The sequence below is a fragment of the Cryptomeria japonica genome, chromosome 7, assembly GCF_030272615.1.
Source record: "Cryptomeria japonica chromosome 7, Sugi_1.0, whole genome shotgun sequence".
In the NCBI taxonomy this organism is placed as follows: domain Eukaryota; kingdom Viridiplantae; phylum Streptophyta; class Pinopsida; order Cupressales; family Cupressaceae; genus Cryptomeria; species Cryptomeria japonica.
The window spans coordinates 323,694,787-323,709,367 of NC_081411.1; the positions used below are offsets into that span (position 1 = coordinate 323,694,787).

The 14,581-nt window shown below is 32.7% G+C and overlaps 1 protein-coding gene across 2 annotated transcripts; it reads left to right on the forward strand.

The window, feature by feature from the left end:
* The first annotated feature begins 524 nt into the window (after nt 1–524).
* LOC131046708 (cellulose synthase-like protein E6) lies at nt 525–4,475 on the forward strand. 2 transcript variants are annotated; one of them, XM_057980491.2, is made up of 8 exons: nt 527–1,016; nt 1,145–1,469; nt 1,626–1,766; nt 2,008–2,133; nt 2,253–2,465; nt 2,545–2,781; nt 2,867–3,214; nt 3,640–4,475. In XM_057980491.2, the coding sequence occupies exons 1-8, from the start codon at nt 745–747 to the stop codon at nt 4,210–4,212; spliced, it is 2,235 nt and encodes a 744-aa protein (XP_057836474.2). In that variant the 5' UTR covers nt 527–744; the 3' UTR covers nt 4,213–4,475. The 2 variants fall into 2 exon arrangements, with proteins under 2 accessions (XP_057836475.2, XP_057836474.2); XM_057980492.2 differs by lacking the exon at nt 2,008–2,133 and having other exon boundaries at nt 525–1,016.
* The last annotated feature ends 10,106 nt before the right edge of the window (nt 4,476–14,581 follow it).

A 14,581-nucleotide genomic window follows, 5' to 3' on the forward strand; every position in this document is an offset into this window, starting at 1 on the left:
ATGTTAATTTATAACAGATCATAAGAATTTAAATAGAAATAGGCACTTTATTGTAGATAACTTAAAGTTGTAGGGCTGCTAGGAATGCTTGACCTAAAAGAGCGAGTGTTATTAGACAAGATATGACCATTAAATAAACAACAAAACTAAATGGATCGCACACTATTGACAAACAAAATCCGTTATATCACAAATTAAAATAGCATTTGATACCAAGATAGAACTAACTTAGGATAAATGTTAACAAAACTTTTTTGGCTGATGTAATAGTGACTGTAGTCTTTACCCAAGGGTAAGAATAAGGGTGGATTAAGTACACAGGAACTCTAGAATCTCTCACAAAAATGGAATCAAATGCATCATTGTCATTTTCATAACAGCTGTTGCTGTTGTTATCGTAGCTAAATGCTCAATGTGTAGCCAGGTTTCCACAGAAATATCCTATCTTGTGAAGTGATAAGACACAAAAAAGCTGCACGCCTCGTAATAAAGAGGAAAGTAGTCAAATCTCGTGGGGAGAGATGATTTGGTATCCATTGAACAATTCTATCCAAAAAATTTTGGCTTCTATATACTGTTAATAATAGATGCAACAACCATGACAACCTACAAAATACGGTCACTGAAACTATTCCAAACTAAGGTTACTGACTGATGTTAGAGAAAGATGCGATGTTAAGCTAAGCTGGATGGCAATGTCCGATTGTTATAAATTGTTTCAAATGGGTTCAGTAATTGAATTTAATGAACACGAAGATGGAATCCACAGATTCCCCGCTTTACACCACTTTACCAAAGCCAGTTGCAAAGATTAACAGAGTTTATGGATGCGCATATTTTTGTGCAATTCTTGGGCTTATATGTTATCGTATCCAGTATATGCCAAGTGAAGGATATGTACAATGGATGCTGCTATTTTGTGCGGAGCTAGGCTTGGCCTTCCAATGGGTATTAGAGATGGCCTTCAGGTGTTGGCCTGTGGAGCGATTTACGTACCCAGAAAGACTTTCTAAAAGGTAAGTAATTATCTATCGTGAGAATGAGATAAAATGAAAAATAAAATGAGTAAAATATAAGGATGTGTTAAGTCGCTTATAAGATTGAGAAACATGTTCCTTAAGAATAATATGGTTATGCTTAACAGGTTTGAGAAGGAGCTACCTCCCATTGATGTATTTATATGCACGGCTGACCCTGTTAAAGAACCTCCATTGGATGTTTCAAACACTATATTGTCTACTCTGGCTTTTAATTATCCAGTGCAAAAATTGACATGTTATGTATCGGATGATGGAGGATCCCCAATCACCTTTTATGCTCTGTTGGAAGCTTCACGTTTTGCAAAGATTTGGGTTCCTTTTTGCCACGAGTATTCCATTCAGCAGAGATGCCCAGAAGCATATTTTTCTGAATGTTATTTCAATGAAACTGACAACATGTCCTTCACTACAGAATGGCAAAAGGTCAAGGTGTGTAGCTTAAATCTAAACTCGGAAGAATATTAATACTCTTTAGCAAAAATTAGTTTCTTCGACTTCAATTAGTTAATTATCTCTTTTAAGAATATAAATCTTTACAGTCCCTAAAAGTGAGAGGTTAGAGTTGATATTGGAAAATCTGTGTAGAAATTGTACGATGAGATGAAATATTGTATAAGGAGGACTGTAGAGAGAGGCATTGTTCCAGAAGAGAAATGCAAAGAACACAATGGCTTCAAAGAATGGAAACCAGCGATGACTTCACGAGACCACCCGAGTATAGTTCAGGTCACAAAAATCATTGCTAAAAGAATATGTCTCTTTAAATAAATTATATTGCTTTGACTGTTTGAATAATCAATATAATATTCCAGAACAAGTGGAATTTTAGCAAGTCACTAACAGATATCATTAAATAGTTTTGAATATATTTAATTTATTTAACAAAACCAGATGACAACTTACCCACTTTATAATGTCTCCCGTTCATTGAATTTTATTGTACAATTTTTTTCAAGCCTAAATACAGGTTTTGCTAGAAAGGGGCAAAGACATAACCGTTGAGGGCCATGATTTGCCTAGTCTTGTCTATGTGTCCCGTGAAAAGCAACCTGGGAACCCCCATCATTTTAAGGCTGGTGCTCTTAATGTGCTGGTAATAATGAATGCCTGTTTCCTGTTTATATTGTCTGTCCATTGTGGTTATATTTTCAACGCGTTGGCTTTACAAGCTCTTTCCTAGTGATTATTAATTTTTTTATCTTGTGCCTGCAGATTAGAGTCTCTGCTCTTATGAGTAATGCTCCCTTTATTCTTACTCTGGACTGTGACATGTACGCCAACAACTGTGAAACCCTTCGAGAAGCCATGTGCTTTTTCATGGACTCTCGAACTGGGCACCAGTTTGCCTATGTCCAGTTTCCCCAAAGGTTTCATGCCATTACGAAAAACGATCTGTATGCCAATTATCTCAGGAAGTATATGGATGTGAGTATTTGTAATTCAACTGGTGTCCTGAAATATATGCAATCAACTGACCCGCACTTTTATAAATAATGATATACAGATACTTCATAAAGGAATAGATGGAATCGAAGGTCCGTCATACATGGGTACCGGATGCGTTCACCGCAGGGATGTCTTATGTGGAAGCGAGCGACAACACAGTTCTTTGAACTTAATGAAAGAGCTTATTAGTTCATCAATTGTAGGCATGGAGAAAGTAGCTCCATCTAAGCGATTGGACGAGGCAAAAGAACTTGCCAAGTGTGGCTATGAGAAGAACACCCAATGGGGGAAAAAGGCAAATACAATTTAAAATTTTGATAATTTTTATCAACCGTGTAAATATTTTGGAAATAATTTCAGACATTTAATTCATATTACAGGTCGGCATGCTCTACGATTGTGCAGTGGAAGATACTTTGACAGGGTTGTCTATTCACTGCAGAGGATGGAAATCTGTTTACTACTCTCCCAAAAGAGATGCTTTTGTGGGTTGTGCGCCAGTTAATCTGAATGATACTCTGGTCCAAAATAAAAGATGGGCAACGGGTTTCCTGGAGATTTTTTTCAGCAGATTTTGTCCACTCACTTATGGTATCCGGCATACAAAACTAGCACAGAATATGTGTTACAGCTATTACTTTCTGTGGGCTCCGTCTTCCTTACCTTTGATCTGCTACGGCTTAGTACCGGCCTTGTGCATGGTCACCGGCCTATCCTTATTTCCCCAGGTAGTTTTGCACCTCATATTTTAAACAAGAAGCAGCATAGTCTTTCTACAGTAAATGATATTTTTAAATTTGTAATTTTTTATATTGATTAATAACTTTCTGTTTGTTAGATTTCAAAAAATGATGTGTTTTTCGTTTATCGTGGCTTTTGGTTTCTGGGGTTTCTGGGTTTTCTGCCGTGTTCAATATTTTGATCTATTTTTAGTTGCTTTAGTGCGGTCTGTTATTTTATTTTGCTGTTTCTGATGTTTCTGTATGTGCAGTCCTCATCCTATCATAACTAATGTAAAGCTTTCTACTTTATAATACAAATCGTTTAATATCTGTATAGAGATGACAGTGTAAATTATTTTGCATCATCTTTTCGATTATATCTCTAATCCATTTTCACAATTGACTAAAATAAAATCTATTTTATCTTTCAGATTTCAGATCCATGGATTATTCTCTTTCTAGTCTTACCAGTATGTGCATATGCACACAGTGTTTTGGAATTTATATATGTGGGAGGAGGCTCTTTAAAATCTTGGTGGAATGATCAAAGGATGTGGATGATAAAGGGCGTGTCATCCAATCTGTTTGCGCTCATTCAAGTAGTCTGTAAATTACTTGGAATATCTAAGGTTGGTTTCGAGGTGACAAGCAAAGTATTTGATAGCGAAGCAGCCAAAAGATATGAGGCAGAGATTTTTGAGTTTGGGGTTTCTTCTGCACTTTTTATACCTTTTTCTATCATAGCACTGATAAATCTCATGGCGTTAGTGTGTGGGATTTTAAGGGTGATGAGAGAAGGTTATCCAGCCATGGCGAGTATGTATGTGCAGGTGATGATGTCGATCTTCCTAGTAATAAATAGCTATCCGATATATGAGGGTATGTTTGTGAGGAAAGACAAGGGAAGCATGCCTTTGCCCATTACTGTATTCTCTACGCTGGCTGCGGCACTTGCCTGTTCTTCAGCTTCTGCCATATCCTGGGATTCTAAATCTTTGATTTAAATGTGTGGCTTGGTGAAGTCCTGTGATTAACAATAGGAATTCTTAAGCATATACAGGGCTAGGAAATAATTGGCGAATCTATCATCCAATCGGTTCGGATAATAATCTGTGAATTAAGCTTAAGCTGAACAACTATCTCAATATGATTAGGTGGATATCACTATTTAAATACCACAGTGAAACAGTCAATATCATTTTTATATTTCACTTTTATTAAAAAGTGATAAATAATTATTCTATTTTATTGATGCTTGATCATCGAATGGAGTCTTTAAAAATATCTAGTTAACACTAACATTATAAAAATAGTGATAAACGGGACATTATAATATAATGTTAAGAATATGTGCACAATTGAAATTGGGAATAAATTTAACATTGACATTAGACCATTCAATGAAGGGTTAAGTTATTTTGGGATAGGTAGTAGTTAATGATAGTTAAATATTTATTTTATAAATGGAAAATTGGAGAGTTTCAAAATTTTAAATGTTTCTTTCATAATAGAAGCTTAGTTTTTGTTTAGGCATCTATTAGTTATGATTTTTAATATTTTGAATTGTGTATATTATTTATGTATTTTTTTGTATTTATTTCTAAATTGATAGTAAATAGAAGCTATAAATGGAGTGTCACTATAATATTTTCTTAAATTTTAAATTTGTGTATTTGATTTTCATTATTATTAGGTGTTTTATTTATTTAAATATTTAGAGAAATATAAATATTTTAAATTTTGATTAAAAAATATTATAGCAACATTCAATTAGCTACAAGTATTCAAAGTGTAGCATAGCTTGAAAATTTATTTTGTTTACTTACTTTTCAATTTAGTTAGTTTTGGAGTTGTACAAATGGTTGTTCACATTGGCATCTATTGTTTTTCTAAAGATATATATCATCATTAGTAATGCTACATAATATTCATTTTTAGAGATTCTTTAACTTCTTTTGTACTCATATGGTAACATTTCTTTGATGTACTTATTTCGAAAGTGCATAATTTTTGGTGTACTTTATAGTGATTTGATCAAATTAATGTCATTTTGTCATAGATTTGTATTTCTACTTCAATCACTGATTTTGACATCTACAATTTTCAAAGATCGAGACTATTTCATTATTGTAGCAAGTGGTAGTTGTAATTGTACTAAGTATACTATATCAAATCATAGTTGCTTAGGGGTTTCTCATATTGAGTAAAAAAGAAGAGTGTTTTTATCTGTCTTCCTCTTCATATTTTCTTACATGCAAAAAGAATCTAAAATAGATGAATTTGTTTTTGATTAAGATAAAACGGGTTTGACAGGGACCCGAAACCCAAATCCAAAAATAGTAAAAACAAAAAATCAGCAATAAAGTCCAAAAACAACATCTAACCAGAAGCCAAATAGGGGCAAATCCCCACATAGCATTGCAAAAACAACAACACTAAAGAATCAAGCAAATAGGAAAAACACTAAATTAAAGCTCATAAAAGATCCTGATTTTTCTGTAAGTTTTTATTAATGTTTTCCAGCTCCTCCATGATGCTGCTCGTGGTACTTTTCTCATGAATCCCACTCCTTGTCCTAGAACACGGGCTTGTAGAAGCCTGTACCTCTGGAATACTATTGATTGGTTGAACTTGATGGATTTTCATTTTCTCATTCAGATTCTTGAGGCCTTCTGCATTATTATTCATTTCTTTTTTTCTGATCTCAACCAAATTCCTGAGAGTTCCCTTAATGTCTACCAATTCTTTCTCCAAACTAGAAATTATGGATTCATGGTCTATTTTCATGACTTTAACATCTTCAATTAATTTCTTGGTCATTTTTAGGAGCTTATCATTTTTATTGAGCATCGGGGTCTCTGTGAATATATTGATAATTTCAATTATTCCCTGTCTAATGACTCAAATTTCACTAATGTCCTAGCTAAAACACTTTTCTTGACTGGAGGTGGAATTAGCCAATAGGAGGTCAATATCCATCAAATCTCTTTTACTATTATCTGGGTACACCCGGTCCAGGTTTAGGGGAATATCCAACTTGATCTCCTTATCCTCTTTTTTCTTTTTAGGGCTATTAATACCCATGTCCTAGGGAAGAGGGGTTTTGTTATTTTTGGTTGCCTTTACAGTGGAGGGTTTATACTTCCTATTGTTGTTAGTGCCTGGAGTGACCTTTGAGGGGAAACCCTCTTCCTTAGAGGGCCTCTACTTTGGATCTTCTTTCGACACTGGAAGGTCATACCAGTCCATAGCCATCTCACCCACATCCTATCATCTTTTATTTTAGTATGAGACACACCATGCACATCATGACCAATCAGGGATTTGAGGTTACTTTCATATTTGAGGGCCGGTGAGGGCTTAAATTCATTTCTTTTAGCATATTCTATTAAAAGAAGGATAAGGCCCTCATGCAGAATAGGGTTTTCATAGTTCTTTGCATCATTGGAAAGACTATGCTCCAAAGAAGAAAGCAAGAAAAATGACATAGAGATATTCCTATCATGTCTAAAATGGTTCAAAATAGTAAAATGATAAGAAAATATACTGGAATAACAACTATCTAGGGCAATGTACCTCATAATAACCTTCGCAACATCGATCCATAGTTTCATTAGGTCTTTTTTGTTGTAGCTTCCATCAGCCATTTTCCTAACTTTGTCTCTTTTGCTTTACTTATCAAATAAAATAGATAGGGCTTCCTCCATGGCCTTGCATTCTCTTTAGAAATTCTTCCCCTCCATTTGTAATCCCATGATACCTGTAATAAGCTCCTTATCAATTCTATACTTAGAACCATAGGAACTAAGAATGCCATTCTTCTAGCCATTAACAAACCCTTTCACCACCCTGGGTTCATGACCATGCAATTTTTTATTGTATGGAACAAGGCCACCATTCGTAATCTCAGTCCATAATTTCTTATTTTTCTCCCACTTATTATATGAGGTCAGCTCAAGCCTGTTTCTATCTCCCCCCATGTTCAAATTTCCCTTGCCAATTCTGAGATTTACCATCTCATAACTAGACTAAAACCCAAAGATAGAAAACCATGAAACCAAGAACAATCTTGAAGCCCTCGTATTATGTTGATGCCAATTATTGCAAAGAGTGGCTTTACACATGTGAAAAAATTGCATGAATAATATTCGATCATTGAGAATCCACAAGACCTGTAGCATCCTTTCATGCTAGTTCACACAATTGCATCAATAAAGTTTCCCCTTCTTTCCACCATTTTATTTTTCCCTAACCCACACCCAAGTTGGCCACGTAGTCCGCACGCTGGTTACCTTCTCGAAAAACTTGTGTAATTCAGACTTCATCTAGCTTGGAAACCATGTCAAGGCAATCTTGGATAAAGTGTTTAATTGTCTAGATAGGATTTGAATGATTAATTAGACAATTAATAATGTTCAGGGAGTCACTTTCGAGCCATACATTTTTATGAACTCCCCAAAAAGAAAGTTGAAGCCCAAGGTAAGTTGCACTTGTTAAAATAGATAAATTTGTTTCTCTAGCAATAAATTATAATTAATTTGGGTGGAAAAATAAAATAGAAATTTACTAGAGAAAGATATAAAATTATATAAGATAATGATGGGTTTTGATATAAAACCTAGATATGAATTAAAAAAACACAAACATTTAATGGTTCAACCAATGTGATAAAGTTTTAAGCACTATATGTATGGATGTGTCTCATAATCTATACTTTCATATTATGTCACCAAAAACACCAAATAAGTGTACAATATTTTGAATATTTCCTTTAGTATATATGATGATTTAATGATATGAGATCCTATTCAATATAATAGAAGCTCATATGGTTTAGCTTTTGTAACTCTTAAACTATTTGGTAGCTATTTACTAATTTGAATGGCATAAGATCATAGCTACAGTAGTGTAGAATCATAAAAGGATGACCCACAACTAATTTTAAATATTTTCTCCAAACTTGGTTTAAATTATGCTATGCTTATTTCCAAAATTCATGTAATGAAAAGAGTTTTATGAAAATTCTTTAAGATTTAATATTTAGGTAATTTTATTTCTAATTGGTTGATATGGAAGAGAGATGGGAAAATCTAGCTATTAAGTTAACTTGAACAAATCTATCTTCCATTAAATATTGGAATATGAACAACAAAGGTGTTATGCTTGACTAACTCTTACTCAAAGAGAATCAAGTAACCTAAGATTTATTCATTTATTGCATTAAATAATGATTTATTGACTTAGATGTGAGATAATTATGTCTTAAAGAATGCATACATGTTCATAAAAAAAAAAAAAAAAGACTGGTAAACAATTAGACAACTACAAGCTAGTATAGAAATGAAACTAAGATACAAACATGTGCACTTGTGATAAAAAATAGAGCTCAAAATTGGTAATAAAGTGTTGTAGGTGTCATAGTTCAACATGTGTCCAACTTCTAGAAAGTGTCCAGATCTCATCTTAGAAGCATCTAAAATATTGTTCCTCCAAGTTTCAAGTTAAATTACTAGATCTATGTCACTAGGTGCCTAGATCAGGCCCATTTTCTTAATTTTTTATGAATCTCTTTCACAACTACTTAGTTCCCCTATTCCTACAAACTAGGGTAGGTGTTAGCAAACAAAATTATCTTTGTGAAATTGAACTGATTACTATCTCATTTTGCCTAATTAATAGAGACAAATGCCACCAATAGTTATAGAGGTCACCATTGCATTAATGATCTTTCTTTACTTTTGATAGGGGTAGCTCCCTAATATGATGTGATTTGGTTTCTTCGGTGTATGCTTCTAAGCATAAAGCAAGAAAGGCAAGCTAACACTTGTGCATAGCCATGACAAAAATATGATTGAAAACTTGAGAATGAGGGGAACAAAGACAATTGACACAAAATTCACCCACCCACCTCCTACAAATCATAATAAAGGAAGAAAAAATGAATGACACATATATCATTCACTTGGTGAAAGATTATAAGGAGAAGGCTAGTAATATCTTCCAAATATATATAGAACTCATAGATTCCATGATAGATATGATCATAACCAGATATAGAGAAACAAAAAAGAAATATTGCAAATTTATTCATAAGAAAAATTACAATCAAAAGAAAACAATCAAACACACATTAAAAATGTCTTCTTATTCCTTTGATGAAAAATAAGACCTCATAGACTCTACATTCAATTCATAAAATTGACTATGCTAGAAATTACTTTTGCTCTCCTTGTTGAATGAGATCAAGATTCTCCTTTCAATTCATTCTCACTATCACATCATAGTGTAATGGAAATTAAAAATTGTACCCTTCTAGTGTCTTTTGATTGTATATTTTAAGGTTTTCCAAAGAGCCCCTTTTTAGTTCCAACTTTTGTAACTACTTCTTTGAAATTAAGTACCAAAAAAAATAATATCGTCCTTTTATTTTTCCATGAACATAAAATTAAATTCATAAAAAAATAAATAAAACAATATAAGTCCATAGCTTTAGAATAAAATATCATCGAGTTAATTTGATAGTTGACTAGTCATCTCTATATCATATTGAACATGCATATATGATGGAATTGGAGACTGAAATATTATAAAACTAAATAAGAGTCAACCATATAAAACCTATTTCTACAATCAATCCACCATATGAAATTGAAGAACCTAAAAACATGAAAACCAGTAAATAACAATATTATACCATCACAAGCTCATAGAGGTTGATCTCCATTGATCTTGCTTGATATTGATTATGGTTGCTCTTAGATTTATGTGTGCATAAGAGATCAATAGAGAATGGATTGTGGTTATGTATGCAATTCGATAGAGTGTAGGTACTTCACTTGATTGATTGATATAGATATGGAGAGATAGGGAAATGATACTCTTTTATAAAGAGAACATTAAAAATGGAGGGCTAGGATTAAGAGGTGGTGGGATAAATGGTTAGCTCAAGTTAGAGAGTAAGCATAGAAAATAGGAAAATATTAGAGAGGTGGTTAGAGGCAATTTAAGAGATGAATGACAAGTGTCATGGAGGGAAAAAGTTAATGAATCAATTAAATAAATAAAGATTTATTTAGTTAAAAGAAGAGGTAGGGCCATTTAAATAAATAAAATATTTATTTAATTTAGAGAAAGGATAATTCAATTAAATAAAAAAATATTTATTTAAATTAGGAATGACTAGAAGAGGATTACTAAATTAATTAAATAAATAAAGATCTATTTAATTAATAGAAGGATTAGGATAAAATAATTAAATAAATTAAATATTTATTTAATTAGGCTATGACAATTTTAGGTTTCTACATTTTGCCCCTTTTTGAGAAAATGTAGCTTGTCATATTGTTTCAATAAGAAAATAATTCACTGATACAGAGGGTTACCCCTGGTAAGGATGATGGTATGCCCCCTCTATAGATTGGGTGAAAAATTCATGAAAGATTTAGACAATTCCTTGACAAAAATAGAGGAAACGTGGGTGCAATTCTTAAAACTGCTTATGTGGTAGCATAGATAGATTTTTAGAGCTAGAGCTGCAAACATGATAGACAGATCATGTTGATGAAGCTAAAGTAACAAATGTGATAAAGAAATGTTGATGATGAAGCTAATTGTCAAATTGATAATATTGAATAAGTTGTCGTAATAGGATTATAAGCTAAGTGGCAGCTGATGAAGCTAGAGTGACAAATGCGATAGATAAATGTTGTTGATGAAGTTGAAGCGATAAATGTGATAAAAAAATGTTTCTGATGAAACCGATAATGATGGCAAAGTTGATAAAACTGATAGGGTAAAAATTTGATAAATCTTGATGTAAGTAAGCTAATAGGGTAAAAAGATGATAAAGCTTGAAGTAAGCTAATCAAGATGATAGAGATGATGTTGATGCGATTTCATTTACTTGCAGGTTAATCTTGACTATGGACAGGGGGGTTGGACCATCATCAAGATAATGTTTACTTATGATGTTTTGATGATTTATATGCATGATATGATTCTATTATGTATGTGATGATGATAATGCTCTATCATGATAATAAACTTATTCTATGTGATGCTATATTATGCTTATGCACTTGCTATGATAAGATTATTTTTGTGATGCAACAATAATGTATACTTACTTATGATGGATGCAATATGGTTTTCTTATGACACAACATGATGATGCATATGTAATTTTTAATGACAAAATGCTAATGATGTAGTTTATTTATGACATGATTTTTGTATGCCCCTAGTATGATTACGATGTATGTCCTATACTATGATGCCATGATGTTATTATATGATGGATGAATGCATTTCTTATGATTACATACTAACCTAATGAATGTAGGACTACGTATGTGGTTATGCGGGATGCATGTGTAAGACTCTATTTTTGGTATGTAATTATACTCAATTAGATGATGAATGGCTACATGGGACAAAGGAAAATGAAGAAATTGGGAAATAAAAGGTAGAAGATATGCAGGTGAAATGAGCTTCTTGTGCATTTATCATCATTAGCTTATTATGGCAAATATGCTATGACCATCTAGATAAAGGTTCACCCTAGATAGTCATTGTATCATTTGCATTGAGATTAGATAGTCACAAACAAGTGATTCCCCTATTCATCCTAGACTCATAGTGTCCGCATATCCTTGGATGAGCCATAGTGTTACTAAAAAATAATCAAAAAGCAACAAAATAGGTGATCATGCCCCATCCCAACCACTCTAGTCCATAGACATCCTTGAGAAGCATAGGAAACATGTCACCACAAAAGATCAAATAAAAAGAAAATTAAAGACTTAATGCCAACAAATCCTAATATCTTGAAGTCACAAATTCTTCTCACCATATATGTTAACATGTTTGATCTGGTCACAATGTTGTCATGTTGATAAATGACAAAAAGCACTCAAGAAACCTATTATAGTCAAAGTCTACCAAAAGATTGATTTGTTGAAAGCCTACTACTACTTGTGTCTCATTTAAAATTGACTTACTTCATGGAACTGGTACTTTATTACAAAGAAGAGAAAAAACTTTATTGTGGATTGGTGATGCAAGTGATCTTTTATTGTGGATTGTATGCAAAAAGAAGGAATGAAGAGATGATGCTCCTCACAACATGCAATGCCAAGGATCCACTTCCATCACTAGGTTTAGGATATGCCCCCAATTATAGATAGGACCTAATTTATTATGGTTGAAGTGAAAAGTTGAAAGAATTTATTATGGATGGTGAATTAGTCTTAGTTAGATCAATAACAAGCCATGATGGGAATGGACAAGTTTATTATGGAACAAGAGGATGTGAGTGTGTGAAAAGTGAAGGAGTAATATTTAGTCTTGAAGGAGGGAGGAGCTAATTTTCCTATGCATGTTGTCGGTAACCTGATTTTCACCATGGTACTCACCTAAGGTGCCATCAAAGTGGTTTTCACAGCTAGACGAGTTTATTTCTCTTTACCTTTTTCAAATATTTTTTCTTGTGTCACAAGGTGCATGCTTGCCAGGTTTTCATCAAAGTGATGATTTTTTTATTTTGGTTTTTGTATTTTTGAATAGGTTTCCTTGAAAAGCTACGTGTAGAATCTGGGAAGGTGCATACTATTGATAGGATCATCTAATGGTTCTCCTTCTGGCATAGGTTGCAAATTCAAAGATTATACAACTTCATACACTCACACATAGCTTCACATATCTCCTTGAAAACAAACTCATATTTTGACAAACTTACATCCTCTAAAAGTTCTACAGAGATGGACTCTTTCAAAGAGTGCATACAAAATGTAGAGGCATTGAATACATAGAAAACTTGAGAGCTACAAAGGAGTACTAGATAACCTAAAATTATACTTTTTACACTATCCACAATGCGTGTGATGATTGTTGATGTGATAGAGAATAGGTTGAGAAGATACATAAAAATTCATTCAAATCCAATGAAGATCAACTCTAGTGTTTCCATTTAATGCTGAGAATTATCTTCAGATGTGGATGATCATACAAAGGATATAGACATGATTGATTAAGTGGGGTTATTGGGATTATTTCCAACATGATCATATACCATTCTGTGCATATGAAAAGGAATACAACTACCTACTTTGCAGTTGAATGTTAGAAAGAATATGCGAACTTTGTCCCCTACCAATCTGTGTGTACCTTAATCATTTTCAATTATCGATTCCCATATTCAATTTTCTGAAGAACACGACAAATGTACAGTCAATCAAATCCTCTATGGTTTAATGTCAGTTGGTGACTATAATATTTTGTATTGCTTAAACATGTAATACAATTCCTTTTGTAATGTAATTTGGTTACATTTCACAACAACAAATACCATGGTTGCATGAAGTATGTGATAAGACACAAAACACAAGCATAAGATAATATAAAATATCAAAGAACTCCTATCTTTTACGCAAAAAAAAAATTCAAAAAGATCTTTGTCATTGTCATAATGTCATAAAAAATTCAATCTCTTTAGAAATCATAAGATGTAAAATCATAAATCAATACTGAAAACAGAATCTACTTGAATGACACACTTTCAAATGATCAAATAACCATATATCAAATTCAAACCTCATCCCTAACCAAAAAATAATTATTCTAGTTTTTTAATAAATTTTATTTTAAAGAATAGTCTGGAAACACTCAAGACATTTGAAACAATTTGAATATATATAATATAAGAGTAATAATTCTTAATATATTATTTATACAGGAATCAAACACATCCTGCTCATTTCCATGACAGTTGTTGCTCTTGTATTACCTGAGATATTTAAAAACTAAGGTTACCAACTTATGTTAGAGAAAGATGCAGTGTTCAACTAAGTTTGATGACAATGCCCAATTGTTATAAAGTGTTTCAGTAATACAATTGAATCAACAAAAAGATGGAATCCAAAGATTCACCACTTACGCCATAGCACCAAGCCAATTACAAAGATAAATAGAGCTTATGGATGCGTATACTTTTGTGCAATTTTGGGGCTTATATATTATCAGATCTAGTATATGCCAAGTGAAGGATATGTACCATGGATGTCGCTATTTTGTATAGAGCTAGGCTTGGCCTTCCAATGGGTATTAGAGATGGCCTTTAGCTGGTGGCATGTGGACTGATTTACCTACCTAGAAAGACTTTCTAAAAGGTAAATAATTAAAGATATTAATTTCTATAATTTGATATACTTTTGGATTTGATTATGCAAATATTTTTAATGATATATCCTGAGAATGAGATAACAAGAAAAATAAAATGACATGTGTTACCTTGCTTATAAGATTGAGAAACATTTTTCCTCAAGAGTTATATGGTTATACTTAATAGGTTTGAGAGGGAGCTACCTCCCATTGATG